At 32.4% G+C, this 24,442-nt stretch overlaps 1 protein-coding gene across 1 annotated transcript in view; it reads left to right on the forward strand.

Annotated features, from left to right (window-relative positions):
• LOC127554587 (sodium channel protein type 9 subunit alpha-like) overlaps positions 1–24,442 on the forward strand; it is a 118,832-nt gene that overhangs the window by 33,114 nt on the left and 61,276 nt on the right. The window contains 8 exon segments of the mRNA XM_051986232.1: positions 10,273–10,538; positions 11,959–12,077; positions 12,480–12,569; positions 13,223–13,351; positions 15,129–15,220; positions 15,940–16,131; positions 17,449–17,515; positions 18,531–18,672. Of these exon segments, the coding sequence (XP_051842192.1) occupies positions 10,320–10,538; positions 11,959–12,077; positions 12,480–12,569; positions 13,223–13,351; positions 15,129–15,220; positions 15,940–16,131; positions 17,449–17,515; positions 18,531–18,672 (1,050 nt within the window). The 5' untranslated portion in view covers positions 10,273–10,319.

The raw sequence follows: 24,442 nt of genomic DNA on the forward strand, positions 1-24,442 counted from the left end.
TTCCCACTTTACCCCATCAAATAGCAAAGGCTATTTAATAATGTTACCCATTGATGGCTAATCTTTTAATTGTGGGAAGAAAACTCTGCTAATAATATTGGAATGTTGTTTTGATTCATTCCAAAAGAATGAAAGAAAGAAAGGGGGAAAGGCAGCTATTCAGAAATGTGAAAAGAACCAGACTTGGGGAAAAAGTGCAAAAAATAAAATTGACATTTTTGCTTGCCTTGACATAAGGAGCTTAGTTGTAAATGAGACAGATAGTAGTGGAAGGGAATATCAGAAGAAAAATTCTGAATGCATGTGAATCACAAATGCATTTTTAAAATTATTATTATGAAAGCTTTTTATTTACAAAGCATATGCATGGGTAATTTTTCCAACATTAACTCTTACATTACCTTTTGTTCCAAATTTTCTTCTCCTTCCCTCCACCCTCTCCCCTAGCCAGCAAGTAGCCCAATATATGTTAAATATGTTGAAATATATGTTAGATCCAATATATGTGTATAAATATGTATATATTTATATAGTTATCTTGTTGCACAAGAAAAATCAAATCAAGAAGGAAGAAAAAGAAAAACTGAGAAAGAAAACAAAATGCAAGCAAATAACAAGAGAGAGAGTGAGAATGCTATGTTGTATTCCACACTCTGTTCCCATGGTTCTTTCTCTGGCTGTAGATGATTGTCTTCATCACTGCATAAGTAGAACTGATCTGAATCATCTCAATGTTGAAAAAAGCCACATCCATCATAATTGATCATTGTATAGTCTTGTTATCGCCATGTACAATGATTTCCTGATTCTGCTCATTTCATTTAGCATTAGTTCATATAGTCTATGATTTGCTATTTCACCCATTCATTTTTTAGGATGAGATTATTATTTAATTTCCAATTTCTTTTTGGCCTATTTCCCCTAGGCCCTTTAGTTGTCAATAGTTTTTTTTGTTTTTTTTTTTTTTTTTTTTTTACCTTTTTATGCTTCTCCTGAGTTCTATATTTGGAGGTCAAATTTTTTGTTTAGCTCTGGTCTTTTGATCAAAAATAAATGGAATTCACCAGTTTCATTGAATGTCCATTTTCTTCCCCAATAGCAAATGCTCAGTTTAGCAGGGTAACTTATTCTTGGCTGCATTCCAAGTTCCTTTGCATTTCAGAATATCAGATTCATAATATCAGATTGCCCTTCAACCCTTTAAAGTGGAAGCTGCAAGGTGCTGAGTAATCCTTATTGTGGCTCCTCAGTATTTGAATTGTTTCTTTCTGGCTGCTTGTAATATTTTTCCTTGGTCCGATAGTTCTGAAATTTACCCATGATATTCCTTGGGGGTTTAATTTTGGGATCTTTTTCAAGATGTGTTCAGGCAGTTCTTTCAATGGTCATTTTACCTTCTGATTCTATGATATCCTTGTAGTTCTATTTAATGATTTTGTGAAAGATAGTGTCTAGGCTCTTTTTTTATATGTATTTCAGGGAGTCCAATAATCCTTAGAATGTCTCTCCTAGATCTATTTTCCAGGTTGGTTATTTTCCCAATTAGGTATTTTACATTGTTTCTATTTTTTTTTCTTTTTTTTTTTTTTTTTTTTTTTTGGTTTTGCTTACTGATTTTTTTGTTTCATTGAGTCATTCATTTCTATTTGTTCAGTTCTGAATTTTAGTGAATTGTTTTCTTCATTTGCTTTTTAAACTTCTTTTTGTATTTGTACAATTGAATTTTTAAATGAGTTGTTCAGTGGAATTTTTTTTCCATTTCACAAATTCTGAATTTTAAGGAATTATTTTCTTTTTCTGTTTCACAAATCTGGTTTTCTGGGAGGTTTTTTTTTTCTTTTTTCCATTTTATCAAATCTATCTTTTAATAAGTTATATGCTTTTTTTCCATTTCACTAAGTCTATTTTGTAGTGAATTTTCTTCAGATAGTTTCTGTGTTGCCTTTTCCAAACCTTCTTGTAAATTTTTCATTTCCTTTCCCCATTTTTCTTCTAGCTCTCTTTTAAGATCCTTTTAATTTCTTCTAGAAGAGCCTTGAGTGACAGGGATCAGGTTATATCACCTTTGGGGGCTTTATCTGGAGACTATCTGCCTTTAGTCTCCTCAGGGTTTGAAAACTGTTCTTCTCTTTTGCCATAAAAGCTATCTATCTTCAGAATCCTCTTTACTTTTTTACTCATTTTTTTTTTTTAATTAAGGTCTGCCTTTGGGACAGAGGAGGGTTTCCAAGTAGGCACAGCTGTGCTGGATCAGTGTTGATTCACTCCTGGTGCTGGATGGGCATGGTCAGGTCCCATGAAATTCTAACATTTCAGGGTTCACTATTGATTTGTGTTTGTTTTGGATGTTTTATAACTTCTCTGCTGATCTACTGTCTTACAACTAGGGCAGAGTGGCCAACATTGCTGTAGATTCCTCCCTGTAGATTCTCTGCCATGCGGAGTCTGGATTCCCGGGGGAGTCAACAACAATGTGGACTCAGCAATGCCCTGGGACTCTGTGCTGTCTGCACTGGTGTTTGTACTTAGCCATCTGTGTTTCGCTGCCTCCCTCCCATTTCTGATTGAAACAGACCTTTTCTGGTCTGAGACCTTTTCTAGTCTGTTTCCTCCCTGTAGATTCTCCACCACATGGAGTCTGCACTGCCTGCTAAGACTGTATCACCCCAGGATTCTGCGCTGTTTGTGCTGGTGTTTATACTTAGCTGCTCACGCTGACTACCTCCCTCCCATTTCCAATTGAAATGGCCTTTTCTGGCAATCTTCAAAATTATCTTTGGCTGATAATTTGTTGCATTCTCAATATTTGTGGGTTCTGCTAGTCCAGAGCTAATTCAGAGGCTGGATTTTGTAATTAGTATGAGGGCTGTAGAGAAGGTCAGAGAAATATGTGTTGTCTCCACCATCTTGGCTCCACCCCTGAAGTCCATTGCAAATGCCTTTGATTAAATCATGAAACTGCTTTTCAACTAATAGAAGAATGCAGATATAATCTGTATCCATTGGCTAAATTGAACATAGTGCTTACTTAAAAAATGCAATGAGAAATATTCTAAATTATAGTAGCAGACTATTTTGTAATTATTATGCTGACATACATATACAGAAAACAGTTTATGGCCCTTTTATAAGCTTTTGGTTGGCAAGAAGGTAAAAGGATAAGGAGTTTCCAAATAGATTAACTAGAGATAGAGACTGGAAAAAACGGGACATCTTACAAATATAACACATTAATTAAGAGAAAGACTTTAGGAGAGAGTCTTTTTTCCCATTAGGATTTAAAGTCTTTGAAGGTAGATTTGTTTCTCCATCACCTAGTATAATTCTAACACAGAACAGGTAATTAATAAGTGTTTCTGAAAACTGGGAAGATACTCAATGAAAGTAAATGTGGGAAAATAATGGAGTATCAATAAAAATTTATGATACATCACATATATGTGTATATATGTACATGTTTATATGTATGTATATATTATCAGAAAAGGCTAGATTTTCAGATAAATTGTTAGTATTATTTTTGAAAATATTTTATTTTTGTGCAAGAAAGACTTGAGTTGAATCTAGAGTAAGAGATGGATAGAAATGTTGGTATTTTGAATGTCTATAAATTAAAGGACATGAGATTTTACAATCTTAATCTTACTCTACAAATTAACATGATACACTGAAAATAATAGGACCTTTGTAGTTAGTGAGTTTATAGTAGTACAGTAATCAGAGTTTCATAAGATTCTCTTATAAATGGCATGATCTTCCAAGTGCTCTTGTTTATTTACTTATTTATATAATTTATTTTTTAAATTAATTTATTTCTTTGTTGATTTCAAATCCAAGAATGTTACAGAGCCTATTCAATGAACTCTATCACTCAAAAGACTGCCATGTCTATCTGATAATCACAGCCAAGCAGAGCAAACATGTCTGTTTTCTGGTTTGCTTAGCAGTTGAGTAGCCAACCTATAGAGCTCATTAATTTTTATACGTATTTTGCACAGAAAATGCAGATCAACAGTATTCTAGGGACAAGAACTGAACAGGATAATAGAAGACTATGAATTTAGAAGAACTAAATTGTCTTTGGAGAATTGCACAATGACCTCAAATGTTTTCCTGAAACAAAACTCCATTTTTAACACTATTATACTTCCAGTAATGATATTTGGCTGTGAGGCATGGCATACTTCAGTCCCAAAATAGTCAAAGATTGAGAGTCATCCAAAGGGCAATGAGGAGTTGTGCACATTTCAGGCACAAACACACCACAGCATATCAAAAACATAGAATTGCATGGGAAAAAAACATTGCATTGAACCAATTTTAAATAATAAATGAAGCAATTTAAACACTTTTCTTGCTTACTTCCTGCAGAAGTAAATTAGAATACATTCATCTACCTGGAAGTTGATGAATTTTTGTCAACAGTGACAACATAAGAAGGAGTCTTATGAAGCCCATGTAACAGATGGGCCTGTTAGCTAATTGTTTTGATATCTTATTAATACCTTTTGAGTTTTTTTAATCTATGAAATAAAATAAACATTTCCATAATATAGTATAATGAAAATATGATTTCACATGAAACTATATATCTACATTTTGCTAATTCTTTTAAATATACTACAAAATAATTATGTAAATTTCTTTTTTTCCATTTTTCTTTCTGATGCTCCCCCATCATATGCCCAAGGGATGATCAGCATTAGACACCTATGTAAATATGTGTGTGAAATTATTCAAAAATACTACTATTATAAGCTCTTTCTTTGGTTTCAGATGGCAACTTTCTTAATATGGGTATTTATAATAGTCAAAATAACTTTTTCATTCAAAGTCCTCCTTAAAACAATATTGACATTATTGTATACAATTCTTGTTCTGCTCATTTTACTCTTCATTATTCTGTGAAAATCTTTCCGTGTTTTTCTAAGACCATTGAACTCATCATTTCTTATAACACAATAGTATTCCCTCACAATCATATACTACAATTTGTCCAGTCATTCCCTAATTGATGAACATCCCTAATATTCCTAGTTCATATTACAACACCTACGAAAAGAGGTGTTGTAAAGACTATTGAAAACTTAGGTTATTTTCATTTTCCCTTAATTATCTTTGAAAGTAGATCTAGTAGTCTTATTCCTGGGTCAAAGAGTATAGACAACTTAACAACTGTCTTTTGGTGTAATTCCCATTGTTCTCCAAAACGGTTGGATCCATTCACAGTTAACCCAGGAACTATATGAACAAAATCATAATAAATTCTTTTATGCAAATAATTTAAGATTCAAATAATTGGATAAATATTAATTGTCCATCCATAGGCAGGGCCAGTATAATTTTAAAAATCGCACCTTTGCCCAAATTAATTTGTGTATTCATTGTCATCCCAATTAAATTATTTAAAAAATACTGAATTGCAAAAATTAATAATAGAATTAATTGGAAAAACAAAAAGTAAAAAATATCAAAGCAAATAATGGGGGAAAATGTAAAAGACTAGTACTAGATCTTAAATTATATTATAAGGTAATGTCAAAACTACCTATTACTGGCTAAGAAATGTAAAGGCATATCAGTGGAATAGACTATACATATAATTTATGGCAGAAAATAAGTACAATAATATTGTATTGAATAAATGTAAAGATTTAAAATTTGAGGAAAAGAATTATTATTTGGGGAAAAATTGTTGGGAAAACTGGAATAGAATATGGCAAAACTTGGTGCAGACCAATATGCTATGCCATTTATTGGGATAAGGTCAAAATAAATATTACAAGAAAATTAGAAGATAAAAAATATGTTACTTATCAGATTTATGAATAATCTGTAAATAAACAAGAGATAGAGATGTAAAGTGTATAGTTTTTGTTACATCAAATGAAAAAGGTTTTGTACACTCTCCCTCAAAATAATAACACAAATATAGTTAACATTAAAAGGAAAACACAAAATTAAGTGGGGGAAGATTTTATAGACAGTTTCTCAGAAAAAAAATGTCTCATTTGAAATATATAAAGAACTTCGGCAACTTTGCTAAATTATAAATGGTCAAAGGATATGAACAGACAGTTTTACAATAAAAAAAATATATAATCACATGAAAAATGCTCTGAATTATTTATTGGAGAAATGCTAATTAATAATTTTATTTTATATATTATAGTCATATACTGAAATAATAATCTTTCTTCACTGAACTTGTCTTAGTAACAAAGAAAATCAGTGTAAAAATGACCCATCAAATCTCAATTTCTGATAATTTGTGCAATAATCTATGTCATGATCCCCTTTTTTTCTATAAAAAAGGGAAATGCATTTCATTGCCTACCCTCTGATAACAAAACTGATCAATGGGCCATTTATTCTTTTTTTTTTTTTTCATTTATTCTTTAAGAAGTATTTAAGTATTGCTAAGTAAAATGAACAGAATCAGGAGATTATTGTACATGGCAACAAGATTATATAACGATCAGTTCTGATGAATATGGCTTTCCTCAACAATGGCATGATTCAGACCAGTTCCAATGATCTTGTGATGAAGAGAGTCATCTACAACCAGAGAGAGGAGTGTAGGAACTGAGTATAGTTCGCAACATAGCATTTTCACTCTTTTTGTTGTTGTTTGCTTGCATTTTATTTTCTTTCTCACTTTTTTTCCTATTTGATCTGACTTTTCTTGTACAGCAAGATAATTGTGTAAATATGTATGTACATATTGGATTTAGTATATACTTCTACCATGTGTAACATATATTGGATTACTTGTCATCTAGGGAAGAGGAGGGAAGGTGAGGGAAAACAGTAACACAAAGTTTTGCAAGGGTTAATGTTGAAAAATTATCCATGCATATGTTTTGAAAATAAAAGGCTTTAATAAAAAATCCTTAACAAAAATTAATTTAGTAAATAATAAAATTATTTAATAAAATAATAAATTTAAGAAAAATAATAATAATGTTTTAATTTTTAAAAATTTTAAAGTATTTAAGTCTCAATTATAGCAGAGCTAAAATAGTTGCACTCCCTAAAAGATAAAACTTAAATATTTAAAGTTAGCAAAAATTTAAGCTCAGATTTTAAGGAATGTTTTGCCAACATGTTAAAGAGAGAAGTTTTGTTCAAACAAGAAACTAGATGATCATTTAAGGTACCTTCTTAACCCTATAGAAGACTGTGATTTGAGAGTATATTTTAGAACTAACTTAGTGATTTCATCAAAATACACTTCTGCTTGTAATGAGATGTTCTAAGTAAAATAATCTATATAAAGTGTCTGGCCCTCATAAACCCCCCACATCCCCTATGGGAGCATTTTAAGCATTCTTTTATGAACAAAGTGATTAGTTAATATTATCTGCCCTGATTTTTCTTTTCAAGATGAGCTCCCTCTTATTTTCTGTAATAAAGAGATTTGACATCGCAAGACAATATTGTACAAGAATTTGATGGGAATCCTAGAACATGTTTGAAGAATTTTTTGTGTAAAATATTATGGGATGCTTCAGGTAAGAATACTGATTTCATCTCAAATAACTATTAGCTCTATAACTTTGGAAAATTCACTTAACCTCTCTATGTCTTATTTTTCCTCATTTTAAAAATGGGTATAATATCAGCATCTACCTCACAGAGTTGTTGTGAAGATTAAATAAGGTAACATATGGAGCAACTTGCAAAACATAAAGATCTAATAAAAGGCAGTGAGGATGATAATGACAACTGGGAGATGTCTTTGTCTTCCCTTGTTGCCTGTGTTGGTAGTAAAATTGATTGATTCTGTCAGGGAGACACTCTTTAGCTTATTATAGAATTACCAGTTTGGTACCCCTACATTTGAGGATTCCAAAAGAAAATAGTGTTGTTGTTTTTTCAATCAACAACATAGAATATTGTACCATGAATCTGCTTAATTCTGGAAATTGTTTTAAATCCTTTTTATGCATAGATTGTATAATAAAACCTTTTATTTGGTTTATATTAATTATTGCTATTATATAAGGTATTATATATAGGTAAAAATCTCCATTCTCTGTTTCTAATGGATTCAATATTTAGGAAATTATATTATGTATCTTTTGCTACTTTAGGTCTAGAATAATGAATTTAGGGCTACTCAGTGATTCAAATGCTTAGAATTCTATCTTATTCATATCTTTGTTATAGAATTAATCATTTTTTTAATCCTGTTTTTGTTGAACCATAAGAGGTTCATGTAAATAATGTAATATTTTGTATTATGTAAATAATTGATAGGAAAAAAAAAAAAAACTTTTGAACCTTGATGACCTGGGGTCAAGTCCCTCCTTTCTCACCTTCTGGTTTTATGGCCATGCACAAATCATTTAACTTCTTAATGCCTTAAGCAATTTTCTACTGTTATACCTTTCAAAAGACAGTGTGCCTTGCACTGGTTGAAGGCATTTCCTCCTCAGGGAGTTCCCTACACCACTCAAACCACAGGTTCAGTACCCAGTTGTATTTTAGAATAGCTTTTCCACGCCTATCCTCTCCTTTCTCCCTAAATACCCTCTACCAATCACAAACACTCTTTATTAGGCCTAATATGATTTTGTAAAGTATGCATTCAATTTAATCTGGACTGGCATAAAGAAAGCAAAATTGGATAGTGTCTTACCATCCACGTTTTCAAGTATTAATAAATAAAACAGAGCCAAGTAAAAAATGCTAAGGCACATAACTAAAGACTTCTTACTAAGTTGACTTTGAACCACTATTTCTGAAACTAGTCATTCAACTAAGCCTAAAAACTGAACAAAAATAATTCCAATAAGACATTAATTGAAATTGAAGAAAATAAATAATGAAAAAAGTAGATGCTTACAAATCATTTGATCTGATTATTCAACTAATTTCTGTCAATAGCTTTCAAAAATTGAAGTACTTCAACTTTATTAGACTAAATGACAAATTACACAATTAATTGAAAGTAAGATTTCTCACCAGTGATAATCATGTTATTTTGCTGGACTTTTTTCAGGGATCATATTTTATTTATGTATTTTCTTTAGCATCAACTTTAATTACCAAAGAAATAATAGCAATATAAAACACAATAATCAGACAAGGAGATAACAAGACTTAATCTTTACAATCTGGGAAGACTTTCTGCAAGTGGTTAATTGAAATGAATTTTAAAGGGAACCGGCTCCATGGTTATGTATTAATAGAAGTGAATAGAAGGGAATGAGCGAAAGAATGCATTTTCTATGAAATCTAGCTGGTACCTCATGAAACTATTAATTTCAAAGGCAAAAGGGATCCCAAAAAATCCAATTTTTTCACAGTCCTGGTAAGAAAATAAAAATCTAAGAAAGCTAGGAGACTTCCTGAGGAGGTTTAAGGCTCTTACTCAAGGTCTCATAATTTGCATCAGAAATAAGAGATGAACCATTACACTGTAAGCTCCCTGAGAGCAGAAACTGTCTTTTGTCCTTTGCATGTTAGGTGCTTAGCACCATGCCTGCTGTTTAATAAACGTTTATTGATTGACTAGTTATTGAATCCAGGTCCAGGCTCCTCCAGAGCCAATGTTAATTATTTCAGAATGATTATTCTCACAGTTTTTGAAAAATTGAACAACTTTGGTCCTGGTCCTTTTTCTCTCATTCTTTCATTCCATCTATGGCTACTTGACACAGAAGTCAAGGTATCCTTTGCCAGCACAATGCATTTAAAATTAATTATATATGGATAGATAAATATTCCTTTATTGAAGCATTAAAGAGCACAGAATGATCACTGATTCTGACAAAGTTTGTACCTAATTGGAGAGATAAGAATCTGAATCACCAATTATAAAGCAGTCTCTAAATAAGAGGAGAATTGAGGACTCTCTCTTCTCTTTCTCTCTCTCTCTCTCTCTCTCTCTCTCTCTCTCTCTCTCTCTCTCTCTCTCTCTCTCTATATATATATATATATATATATATATATTTATTTCTGTACAATTAAAAAGGTGTACAAGAATGACAAGATTGAAGAGGTAATCCTGGGGAAAAAGTGAGTGTTAAGCTTCTAGAATGTTTGGCTGACAAATTAATATTATTTTCTGTAAGGGTTTTTGGATATGTATTCGAATATACAAGTATATTCAAATAAAAATTCTGATTAAATATTTGCTCATTTGAGTTCTGTGGTCACAAATAAAAACATATGTACTTCATGATATATTCCCTTTATCTCACAAATGATTTTGTTTTCACTGTTTTTCTTGTATGTGTGTGTGATTTTTTTTTTTTATTTCAGGGCTCTTTAAAAATCTAAAAGAGATTTAAAACTGACCACATAAAAAGATGGCAAGACCCAACAACTTCACCTACTTCACCAGAAAATCTCGTGTTTTTGCTGAAGAATGCACTGCTACCAAGAAAAGGGAGGAGGAGGAAGAAGGAGTAGAGCCAAATAATGACTTGGAAGCTGGTAAACAGCTACCATTTTTTTATGGCAACATTCCTACAAGCATGATGTCAGAGCCCCTGGAAGACCTGGACCCATACTACCTGGATAAAAATGTGAGCATTTCTTATAGGCACAGGGAGAATGTTTCTATTTTAGCCTCTACGAATGAAAAGATTCTCATCAGGACATAAAAAGGCTTGCTGAATATAAAGAGACAGTGAAATTTTAAATGTTGAAGTCTCAAGGTTATCTTCTTAGATTTAATTCAAGTTGATTTTGTTGCTGACATCTTGGTTACTTTACTTTTTGAGTAATAAATAAATATGATGCAATTCCCAACACAATGAAGATTTCATGGGGCTGGGACTGTTTAATTTTTGGCTTTTTGTCCCTAGTCTATAACATAATACCATATATATATATATATCATACTTGTGCATATTCAGTAATTATATGATGTGTTGATCTAATACCAATGACCAACCATTTATCAATCAACCAATCAGCATGAATTTATTGAGAGTCTACTCTGTGTAAACAATGCTAAGTATTCTAAGGCATTTTTTTTTAAAGTGGACATGACTTCTGCCATTAAGGAACTTTGTGAATAACTTAAAACTGTACTACTAAGAAGGAGGATTAGAACATGTTAGTATTCCATGATGTGACAATCTGAAATTTTATATAGTGTTTTAAATTTTGACAGAACATTTTATGTACTCTATTTAGGTGTACTGAAATTCATGAAAAGTTTTTGAGTTTTTATTTAAGTTATTATGATTTTGGTCACACCAAAATATTGAATCGTTGAGATTTCAAAAAAAAAAAAACAAACCTCGTATGCACAGATATTTGCATGAAAAAAAATCACTATAATTTGAGCTTTAATTTTTTTCAAGCCTTAATGCAAAACTTAGATTTATTCCCATGGGATTTTGTCATATTTGATTTAGTTCACTGTTTAATCTTGTTGAGATGTTTCTTGGATCAGGATATTATCATCTGATAAATTAATTCATTTAGTTTTACATCATCTGATAATTTTAGAAAACACAGACCCTTTACTTCAAGTATTAGGTATGGTATGTTTAGATTAGAACTCTCTTCTGGGCCCTATGAAATTTTTATCTGTCAATCTCACTTTCTTCATCTATTGAAATGATTAGATTTTCTCTACTACTTCTAATTTTTTATAATGCTACATTTGCACAGTCATAAAATTATAAGAAATGCATATATAACAGAAGACATATTAAACATACTCTGTATACACACAAGTGCAAAGCACATATATAATATATGATTATTGTATGACATTTATAAATATGTATGCCATGATATATGTGTATATATGTAATAGATGTAATATATGTTGCATGTACGTAATGTTATTTACATATGAAATATGTCATATGTAAATATATATTATTTATCCTGAATAAAGAATAATGTGAATCAATAACAATGAAGTAAATTAAATAGCTGTTAAATAAGAATGCTATCTTCTCACTGGATTCTTATTTCCTCTTGCAGACTTTCATTGTATTGAATAAAAGAAAAACCATTTTTCGATTCAATGCCTCCCCTGCTTTGTACATTTTAACTCCTTTCCATATGATTAGAAGAATATCCATAAAGATTTTGGTAAACTGATATCCTTTTCCAGTGATTCACCAAATATTATATTCTTAAAAGGAAAGTCAAACCAAAGGAATGCAATTGTTTCAACCTTCATATCTGACTTTTATTCCTTTGTCCACTTGAAAAGAATCTCCAATATTAGTCCACTGATTTCCTTTTAATTAAGTGTGAAAAAAGCATTTTTATTTGGAGAATAATCATGGTAGTAGTCTTCATTTGAAAATAACATTTCAAATATGTGTTTCATTTTGCAAAACTATGCAAAGTAGGAGAAATAGTTTTGTGAAAGTAATTTGACAATCATTGTATAGTGAGAAGTTGTATATTATCAGCATTTTGATAACTGTCTTCATCATATACATAGAAAATTCCTAACATGATTTATCATCTTATATTCCTTGACCCTCACCTACTTTATTCAACATGATCCTTATGGGCACTTTCCTGTTCAATTGTATTTTTCTGACAAACCTTAACCCTCCAGACTGGATATTTTATTTTGAGTAAGTTAATAAAATAACTTTAAAATAAATTTTAATGAGAATGTGTATTTTTCCATATTGAATCAAAGCCTACTGATTTCTGTATCCATTTTGTGTAGTTTTCTTTCTCTGGGGTTATAGCTATAATCATCCTCTCTTGGCCAATTGTAACATTGGGACTATATTGGGTCTATATTTTTTTTTTAATTTAGATAAATATCAAGAAAGCATTAGACTCTCCTACAGCTTTCTGGGAAAGGGAATTCCTAAGAAGCTTCTCTTTGCCCCTTGTTCATAAATTATTGGTGATAGCTAGCCAATATTTGACTGTCTTAGGAGGTATTTCATCTTAGAAACTGTTTGGTGATAATGTTAGGCATCTTTGCCAACTTTTTTTTTTCAAGTCATGATTTTTGGAAACCCTTATGATAACATCCAAGTCATTTCTGTCTTTAAAAGCCCTAATGCTAAAGTTCCATGACCTTTTCCTTGGGTTACAAGATACATTTATCTTTACTTTGGAGCAAGAATATGGCTAATGTCTAGAAGAGTCATTTAAAAATTCTGCCTCTGATCTTATCTGATATACAGATTTACAACAATTTTCAGATTTCTTTCATAACTATTGATGTGTCATTCTTCCATCTAATATATTTGTGGATACTTGTCTTCAGGTTATCTTTCATTGGATTATATACTTTTGAGATCCTTATAAAAATCCTCGCAAGAGGCTTCTGTATAGGAGCATTTACACTGCTTCGTGATCCCTGGAATTGGTTCTATATCCATATTCTTGCCTATGCGTAAGTATTTTCAGGTATTTTTTCTTAAAATTGAAAACCAGTAACATTTTTGCAAACAAATATTTTGCTAAGACAATTTGAACCTAAAGGATATTTTAGGAATTAATTCATTGGTATTTGGATCTGGAATTGTACATATTGTAGATTTCGTTTAATGAACAACAAGTATGCATATTTGTTACAACCTTTTCATCTTCAAAATTTGGTTATCAATTATCAGTGTTTGATTTTATTTCCATTTTAAAGCTAGGGGAAGTCATGTACAAATGACATTGTGCTTTGTCCAAGATGACCTAAAAATAGATAGAAATTAATTTAGGATCAACTATAAAAGATTTGCTTCTTCTCAGTGATTCAGTGATTTATCTTTTCCATATTTTTTCCTTTTTGCTTTGATTTTTCCTTCCCAATATCATTCATAAAGCAATGTGTGTTAAAAATAATTTTTTTAAAGTAAAAAGAAAAAAGAAATAAATATAAGAACTGGAACAGAGCCCTTGATGATTAGACAAATGTTCCTTTTACTAGCTTACATTACTTTCAAATGTCTTAAAATAAAGACTAAGTCATCTAACTAAAAGTCTTTAGATCCTTATCTTAAATATTTTAACTATGTATTTGATGGATTTTAAATCACTCAATCAACAAACATATGTTAATATGTCTGTTCTCTTCCAGGTACTATAAACAATGAGACCACAAAGACAAAAACAATACCTATCCTAAAGGGGTTTATATTCTAGCTAGGGATATTTAGCAAACTCTTTCCTTTTTTGCCTATCAATTAAATTATTGATTAATGATGTTTTTAGTGGAGATATGTCCATAGGGTTTCTTGTCAAAAATACTTACTTCTATAACAAAATCTCTTAATGTATCCATTTGATATTTTTAAAAAAATTAAATAGAAGGTGTTCATTTTTCTAAATATATTTGTCCAAGTCAAAGCAGGAAATGTAGACTCTCCTAATTCACAGTATATTTTCACACACAATATTGCTTCCCCTAGATTATAGCATCTCATAATTAATTTTATTAGCTTACAGAATTTGTAGTTGTAAGGAACTTTAAAGTACATCAGGTTCACCCCTCTCATTTCACAGATGAGGAAAGTGATTCAGAGAATCGGTTACTTGCCCAAAATCATACAGATAGTAAATGAAACAGAGTTTGAACTTGGTGGCTAACTAGAAATCCAGTTTTATGAACTATATCACATGGTCATTTGAAAATGTCAAAATAATCTTAATTGTGTACTATGTGGTTTAATTACTAAACTAAATGATGTCTAAAGATAGTGGAAGACAAGAGGGAAACATCTGGTAAATGGAAAGAAAAATAGAGAAATGTGATAGTTCTCCACAAGTATTTGATGGATTTTCATAGGAAAAAAAAAAGAAGACTGATTAAATTTATGTATTTGATAACAAATTTGATTCATGCCAGAAAGAACAAGGGGATACACTAATAGTCATAGGAAGGCATGTGTATCATTGTTCCAATGGTTTTCCCCTAAGGTTTATCACTACTAATCAGAGATGGCATCAGGAATTCTTGTTTCATTGGATAAGTTGATCTCTGAAATCCTTTACAGTTTTCATATTGTTGAATTCTTTCTCTTAAAATTATTTTCTTATTGATAAAAGGTCTGCTAAATATAGAAAGTAATATCTGATTATCATTTTCCCCAAGTTAAAAAAGCATTAAAAACTGATAATGTCCTTAGATTTCTTTGGAATCTGTCTAAATTTTTAATAATTCTAATTTAACTCTACAGGTATCTGAGCATATTTGTAAACCTAGAAAGTATTCCAGCTCTTGGAATTTTCTCATTGCTAAGAATTTTGAAAGCTATTTCTCTAACCACAGGTAAACATGATTTGCATAATCTTTAGAATCATTGCCCTTCCACTCTTGTGGGTATTTGGGATGGAGGTGGGAGTTGGAAAAAATTTAGTATGATTGTATATGAACTTTCTGATTATAGTTATTTAATAGTACATATGTAAGCTGAAACAATGTTTTGATATTGAAAATTTTTAGAATTGTTTCACTCCTAGGTCCCAGATTTAGATTTAAAAGAGACAAGTGTTCAAGAGAATATTTTTCTATGTGTATTGTGACCCAGGATCCTATATACTAGTACCACTACATGTTAACACTCTTGGCAACTTTAGCCTTTTAATGAAAACTACTTATCTTATGGACATCTAAATGGGGCAGTAGAAAAAGCATTAGGCCTGGTGACAAGAAGATTCATCTTCCTTAGTTCAAATATAGACACAAACACTTAACTAGCTCTGTGATTCTGAGCAAGTCATTGAACTCTGTTTGCCTGTTTCCTTATGGATAAAATGAATTGGAGAAAGAAATAGCAAACTACTTCAGCATCCTTGCCAAGAAAACCCCAAATGTAGTCACAAAGAGATGGGCACAACTAAACAACAAGACCAGGGTCACTTTTGGCATATGATCCTTGGTTCGATGTATTACATATGTTTTGCCACAACAACAACAAAAATGTAATATTGTATTGTCAGATCATTTCATTGTTGCAATGCTGCTTTTCCCCCCCTCCTTCTTTTCAGGTACAAGGATTATCATTGGAACCCTGACTCGGTCAGCAAAGATGTTTTGTCATATGGTGGTCCTAACTATGTTTTGTTTGAGTGTTTTTGCTGTCATGGGGATGCAGCTATTCATGGGCAGTTTGAAGCATAAATGTTTACCATGGCCTCAAGAAGAAGGAAATATGACTGAAATTATGTTGGACAATGAAAGTAAGCATCATAACTCCAAAAGTGTGCTCCAAAAACAGGCTTTAAATCACTCAATCCACAAACAGGCATTAATATTTCAATCAACAAACATGTTTTGGTGTCTATTCTGTTCCATACATTCTAAACACTGAGATCACAGACAAAAATAAAACAGTAACTGTCCTAAAGGAGCTTACATTCTTATATTCTAGCCAGGGATATTTACCAAGCTCTTCTCTTTTTTGCCTATTAAATGAAATATTTTTAAGGTTGTTTTTTGGAAAGATATTTCTATTAAAATCATTTTATTGATAAGAGATTTCTGTTATATATAAAAGGTACTATCATTGGTCTTAGCTTTGCTGTCTTGGACAAATCCAAACAAGGATAATCTTTCTTTTACTTCATCTGTAATTATTTTCTTATTAAGGAAATTCATTAAGTTACCAGTTATTTATAGATGAGAGTGAACATGTCTGAAAGTGGGAGACAATGCATGGCTGACCATGTCACTTTCTCTACTCAGTAAAATCCAGTAGCTCCCAATCACCTCCCGAATTAAAGGAAAAATACTCTCTTTAGCATTCAAAGTCCTTCATCACCTGTCTCCCCACCTATTTAGTCTTCTTCCTTCCACCTTTCCATGTACTCCACCATGGAGTCACTCTGACCTCTTTGCTATTTCTAAAACCCAACTATTCCATCTCCTGGCTCTGAGTATATCCATTGGTGGTCTTCCATGCATGAAGTGGTTTCCCTTCTCCTCTCTTCCTCCTACTTTTTATGTTATTGTGGGTCCTCTAAGAGATTATCTCTAATTTATTACATATATATATATATATATATATATATATATATATATATATAGCTTGTTTGGACATAACTCTACATAACATGTTGTCTATCCCCCTAGAGTGTACACTCCTTGAAAGCAGGGTTGACTTTTTGCCCTTTTTGTCTCCAGCACTTAGTGTAGTTCCTAGCACAAAGTAGGTAGTTAATAAATGTTTATTAGCTGTGAAGTAGTCACTATGAAATAGTGGAAAGAGCAGTGGATTTGGGGGCCTTAAACTGATATCATACTTGTAACTTTGAACCTGTCCCATAAACTCTCTGGGCTTCATTTTTTTTTCATCTGCATAATATGAGATTTGGACCAGGTGATCACTTGTGTTTCTTCCATATTTAAATCTATGATTTTACAAAATACAAGAAGTATAGGGAAAGGCAAATGTCACCCAGTATGCAATTTTGCATGATACGTGATAGAGCTATCCTTGTCTTGTGAAATCTGGTGTTATGTTGAAAGTTAATAAATTTACTCATTCATATTTTCAGGATTTGAAAGTTTTCTTCTGGAAAGAGGAATGAATGCTTTCCTTTGTGGCAACAGTACATTTGCTGGGTAAGAAGTCTTGGTTTGTACTGTGTTGTGTTTTTCTCCATAGGTTGCATCAATCTACCCACAAATATTCAGTGAGAAGTTATCATATGGAAGGAATTTAGAAATACAAAGACATTTAAAATAATATCCCTGTGACCCAAGTTTATAGAATCCTTTGCAGTTTGTAAAGCTCTGTCTTGAGAATGAATATTGTATTTTACATTGTTCAAATGTTCTCATTCCCATGTTATAGATAAATAACAAGGCTGAGAGGATAAATCCCCCTTTACAAGTTGTAGCAAAATCTGAAAGGATGAAGAGTTCTTTTGGTCCATTAGGTTCATTCTGTATAATTAAGAGCCTACTGTCTACTCAGCTTACTCAAGTAATCTAGCCTTTACTTAAAGAAGGGGTATCCATTACACATCTTGGAGGAGCTGAGTCAACTTTCAGATATCTGAGTGTGAATAAAAGGCATAAAAATCATCTTAATGAAAGGATATTCTTGGAAATTTTTTTCACAGAAATTACTTGAAATATGATATAAATTAGCCTTCCTACCATTTTAGTTGGGAAATATTCAGTTTAATAAGTGTCCACCACATGCCATACACTGTAGTAAGTTTTGTAGGGTATAAAAAGATGATTATGATATATCTCTGCACACAAGGTTTTATCCACTGATAAGAAGTAAAGCAGGATTTTGTTACCCAAGTTTGTTATAGAAGAAGGAGGAGGAGGAGCAGAAGGAGGAGGGAGAAGAAAAAGGAAGAGGAGGAGGAGAGGAAAGAGGAGAAAAAGGAAGAAGAAGAAGAAGAGGATCATGATGATCATGATGATAGTATGATGACTGTTAGGCCCTTATAAAATACATAGGTTGATTCTGACTTGCTATATAAAGGAAAATAAAATGCTTGGCATTCTGTTTCATATTTGGGTGAGAGAAAATTAGGTTAGAACTTGGTATTCATTACTTGTTCCTTAAACAGATTAAAAAATAAACTGAAATCAATTAATTCTTTCTCTTTTTATGTAGTCAATGTCCAGAAGGACACCTATGCGTGAAAACTGGTATAAATCCTGATTATGGCTACACGAATTTTGACAATTTTGGATGGGCTTTCTTGTCTCTATTCAGATTAATGACATTGGATTTTTGGGAAAGCCTTTATCAACAGGTGAGAATGAGCAATGTAAATTTAGATGGTAATATTAGTTAAACACAAATGGGTTGTTGCTTCCAAGAAAGACTGAGAAATATATAACCAGAGAACTAATGAAATCTCCAAATTTACTTTGTCAATAGGATTTATTTTATAGTAAATGATGTCAACTCACATTTCTTTTTTTTTTTTATTTTTTTTTTAAATTTTTTATTTAATAATTACATTATATTGACACTCATTTCTGTTCCGATTTTTTTTCCCCTCCCTCCCTCCACCCCCTCCCCTAGATGGCAAGCAGTCCTTTATATGTTGGATATGTTGCAGTATATCCTAGATACAATATATGTTTGCAGAACCGAACAGTTCTCTTGTTGCGTAGGGAGAATTGGATTCAGAAGGTATAAATAATCCGGGAAGAAAAACAAAAATGCAGATAGTTCACATTCGTTTCCCAGTGTTCTTTCTTTGGGTGTAGCTGCTTTTGTCCATCATTTATCAATTGAAACTCAGGTCTCTTTGTCAAAGAAATCCACTTCCATCAAAATATGTCCTCATACAATATCGTTGTCGAAGTGTATAATGATCTCCTGGTTCTGCTCATTTCACTTAGCATCAGTTCATGTAGGTCTCTCCAAGCCTCTCTGTATTCATCCTGCTGGTCATTTCTTACAGAACAATAATATTCCATAACATTCATATACCACAATTTACCCAGCCATTCTCCAATTGATGGGCATCCATTCATTTTCCAGTTTCTAGCCACTACAAACAGGGCTGCTACAAACATTTTGGTACATACAGGTCCCTTTCCCTTCTTTAGTATTTCTTTGGGATATAAGCCCAATAGAAACACTGCTGGATCAAAGGATATGCACATTTTGATAATTTTTTGGGCATAATTCCAGATTGCTCTCCAGAATGGTTGGATTCGTTCACAACTCCACCAACAATGCATTAGTGTCCCAGTTTTCCCGCATCCCCTCCAACATTCATCATTATTTTTTCCTGTCATCTTAGCCAATCTGACAGGTGTGTAGTGATATCTCAGAGTTGTCTTAATTTGCATTTCTCTGATCAATAATGATTTGGAACACTCTTTCATATGAGTGGTAATAGTTTCAATCTCATCCTCTGAAAATTGTCTGTTCATATCCTTTGACCATTTATCAATTGGAGAATGGCTTGATTTCTTATAAATTTGAGTCAGTTCTCTATATATTTTGGAAATGAGGCCTTTATCAGAACCTTTAACTGTGAAAATGTTTTCCCAGTTTGTTGCTTCCCTTCTAATCTTGTTTGCATTAGTTTTATTTGTACAAAGGCTTTTTAATTTGATGTAATCGAAATTTTCTATTCTGTGATCAGTAATGGTCTCTAGTTCATCTTTGGTCACAAATTTCTTTCTCCTCCACAAGTCTGAGAGATAAACTATTCTATGTTCCTCTAATTTATTTATAATCTCGTTCTTTATGCCTAGGTCATAGACCCATTTTGATCTTATCTTGGTATATGGTGTTAAGTGTGGGTCCATGCCTAATTTCTGCCATACTAATTTCCAATTATCCCAGCAGTTTTTATCAAATAATGAATTCTTTTCCAGAAGTTAGGGGCTTTGGGTTTGTCAAACACTAGATTGCTATAATTGACTATTCTGTCTTGTGAGCCTAGCCTTTTCCACTGATCCACTAATCTATTTCTTAGCCAATACCAAATGGTTTTGGTGACTGCTGCTTTATAATATAATTTTAGATCAGGTACAGCTAGGCCACCTTCATTTGATTTTTTTTTCATTAGTTCCCTTGAGATTCTCGACTTTTTATTGTTCCATATGAATTTTGTTGTTATTTTTTCTAGATCAATAAAATATTTTCTTGGAAGTCTGATTGGTATAGCACTAAATAAATAGATTAGTTTAGGGAGTATTGTCATCTTTATTATGTTCGCTCGGCCGATCCAAGAGCACTTAATATTTTTCCAATTATTTAAGTCTGACTTTATTTGTGTGGAGACTTTTTTATAATTTTGCTCATATAATTCCTGACTTTCCTTTGGTAGATAGATTCCCAAATATTTTATGGTATCAACAGTTATTCTGAATGGAATTTCTCTTTGTATCTCTTGCTCTTGGGTTTTGTTGGTGATGTATAAAAATGCTGAGGATTTATGGGGATTTATTTTGTAGCCAGCTACTTTGCTAAAATTATGAATTATTTCCAATAGCTTTTTGGTAGAATCTCTGGGGTTCTCTAGGTATACCATCATATCATCTGCAAAGAGTGATAGTTTGGTTTCCTCATTGCCTACTCTAATTCCTTTTATATCTTTCTCGACTCTTATTGCCGAGGCTAGTGTTTCTAATACGATATTAAATAATAATGGTGATAGTGGGCAACCTTGCTTCACTCCAGATCTTACTGGGAAAGGTTCCAGTTTTTCCCCATTGCATATGATGCTTACTGATGGTTTTAAATATATGCTCCTGACTATTTTAAGGAAAAGTCCATTTATTCCTATGCTCTCAAGTGTTTTTATTAGGAATGGATGTTGGATTTTATCAAATGCTTTTTCTGCATCTATTGAGATGATCATGTGGTTTTTGTTTGTTTGGTTATTGATATAGTCAATTATGCTAATAGTTTTCCTAATATTGAACCAGCCCTGCATTCCTGGTATAAATCCTACTTGGTCATAGTGTATTATCCTGGTGACAATTTTCTGTAATCTTTTTGCTAATATTTTATTTAAGATTTTAGCATCAATATTCATTAGGGAGATTGGTCTATAATTTTCTTTCTCTGTTTTCAGCCTACCTGGTTTAGGTATCAGTACCATATCTGTGTCATAAAAGGAGTTTGGTAGGACTCCTTCAATCCCTATTTTTTCAAATAGTTTATATAACATTGGAGTTAATTGTTCTTTAAATGTTTGGTAGAATTCACATGTAAATCCATCTGGTCCTGGGGATTTTTTCTTAGGGAGTTGATTGATAGTTTGTTCTATTTCTTTTTCTGAGATGGGACTGTTTAGGATATTTACTTCTTCCTCTGTTAGTTTGGGCAAGCTGTATTTTTGGAGGTATTTTTCTATTTCATTTAAGTTGTCGAATTTATTGGCATAAAGTTGGGCAAAGTAACTCCTAATTATTGCTCTAATTTCCTCTTCGTTAGTGGTGAGTTCTCCCTTTTCATTTTTAAGACTAACAATTTGATTTTCCTCTTTCTTTTTTTAATCAGATTTACTAAGGGTTTGTCTATTTTGTTGGTTTTTTCATAGAACCAACTCTTAGTTTTATTAATCAATTCAATAGTTTTTTTACTTTCAATTTTATTGATCTCACCTTTTACTTTTAGAATTTCAAGTTTAGTGTTTGACTGGGGGTTTTTAATTTGTTCCTTTTCTAGCCTTTTTAATTGCAAACCCAATTCATTGACCTTCTCTTTCTCTATTTTATACAAATAGGCCTCTAGAGATATGAAATTTCCCCTTATTACCGCTTTGGCTGCATCCCATACATTTTGGTATGATGTCTCATTATTATCGTTTTCTTGGGTGAAGTTATTAATTATGTCTATGATTTGCTGTTTTACCCAATCATTCTTTAGTATGAGATTATTTAGTTTCCAATTATTTTTTGGTCTACTTCCCCCTGGTTTTTTGTTGAATGTAATTTTCATTGCATCGTGGTCTGAAAAGGATGCATTTACTATTTCTGCCTTACTGCATTTGAGTTTGAGGTTTTTATGCCCTAATATATGGTCAATTTTTGTATAGGTTCCATGAACTGCTGAAAAGAAAGTGTATTCCTTTCTGTCTCCATTACATTTTCTCCAGAGATCTATCATATCTAGCTTTTCTAGTATTCTGTTTACCTCTTTGACTTCTTTCTTATTTATTTTCTGGTTTGATTTATCTAATTCTGAGAGTGCAAGGTTAAGATCTCCCACTATTATAGTTTTACTGTCTATTTCTTCTTGCAGCTCTCTTAGTTTCTCTTTTAAGAATTTAGATGCTACCCCACTTGGTGCATATATGTTTAATATAGATAGTGCTTCATTATCCATGCTACCCTTTAGCAAGATGTAGTGTCCTTCCTTATCTCTTTTAATTAGGTCAATTTTTGCTTTAGCTTGATCTGAGATCAGGATGGCTACCCCTGCTTTTTTGACTTCACCTGAAGCATAGTAAATTTTGCTCCAACCTTTTACCTTTAACCTGCATGTATCTCCCCGCTTCAGGTGTGTTTCCTGTAAACAACATATTGTAGGATTCTGGCTTTTAATCCATTCTGCTAACCGCTTCCTCTTTATGGGGGAGTTTACCCCGTTCACATTTATGGTTAGAATGACCAATTCTGTATTACTTGCCATCTTGTTAACCCCGATTTATGCTTTCCTCCCTTCTTTCCCCTTTCCCCCCTTCCAAGTATTAAGCTTGTGAGCACCCCTTGCTTCTCACAGCCCTCCCTTTTTAGTGTCCCTCCCCCCGCCTTAGAGTTCCTCCCCCTATCTTACCCCTTTCCCTCCCAGTTCCCGTATTCCCTTCCGCTTAGCTTATTCCTTCCCTTTCCACTTTTCCCTTCTCACTTTTCAATGAGATGGGAGAAGTTTCACCATAGATTGAATATGTCTTAAGATTTTTCACTTAAAGCCAATTCTGAAGGCAGTAAGATACCCACTATATTCATCCCCCTCCATTCTTTCTCTCAGATATAATAGGTTTCCTATGCCTCTTCATGTTATGTACTACCCCCACTTTACCCTTTTTCTGGTACAGTGTCCTTTCCACATCAATTTCTAGAACAAGGTATACATGTATTCTTTATACATCTATATAGTCAAAATATAATTCCCAAGATTAATCTTTACCTTTTTAGATTTCTCTTGAGTTCTATATTTGTAGATCAAACTTTTTGTTAAGTTCTGGTTTTTTCATCAGAAATAGATGAAATTCGCTTACTTCGTTGAATGTCCATCTTCTTCCCTGGAAAAAGATGCTCATTCTCGCTGGGTAAGTTATTTTTGGTTGCATACCAAGTTCCTTAGCCTTTCGGAATATCATATTCCAGGCCCTTCGATCTTTTAATGTGGATGCTGCCAGATCCTGGGTGATCCTTATCGTGGCTCCTTGATACTTGAATTGGGTTTTTCTAGCCGCTTGCAATATTTTTTCTTTCATCTGAGGGTTCTGGCATTTGGCCACTATATTCCTTGGTGTTTTGATTTTAGGATCCCTTTCAGTGGGTGATCGATGAATCCTTTCAATGTTTATTTTTTCCTCTGTTCCTATGACTTCTGGGCAGTTCTCTTTGATAATTTCCTGGAAGACAATGTCCAGGCTCTTTTTTTCATCATGTTTTTCTGGGAGTCCAATGATTCTCAGATTGTCTCTCCTAGATCTGTTTTCCAGGTCTGTTGTCTTCCCCAGAAGGTATTTCACATTTTTCTCCATTGTTTGATTTTTTTGGATTTGCTTGACTGATTCTTCTTGTCTCCTCGAGTCATTCAATTCCACTTGTTCAATTCTGATTTTCAGTGAAGTATTCTCTTCACTCACTTTTTTAAAATCTTTCTCTAATTGTCCAATTGAGTTCTTTTGTTCTGTGGAATTTTTTTCCATTTCGCCAATTTTGTTTTTTAGAGAGCTGTTTTCTGTTTCCAGTTCACTAATCCTATTTTTCAAGGATTTTACTTCTTTATCCACTCTCTCTTTAACTTTCTCCAGGCTCTTTTGCCAAGCCTCCCTCTCCTTTTCCCAAGCTTCCTTCTCCTTTTGCCAAGCCTCA

This window comes from Antechinus flavipes, chromosome 3, assembly GCF_016432865.1.
Source record: "Antechinus flavipes isolate AdamAnt ecotype Samford, QLD, Australia chromosome 3, AdamAnt_v2, whole genome shotgun sequence".
NCBI lineage: Eukaryota > Metazoa > Chordata > Mammalia > Dasyuromorphia > Dasyuridae > Antechinus > Antechinus flavipes.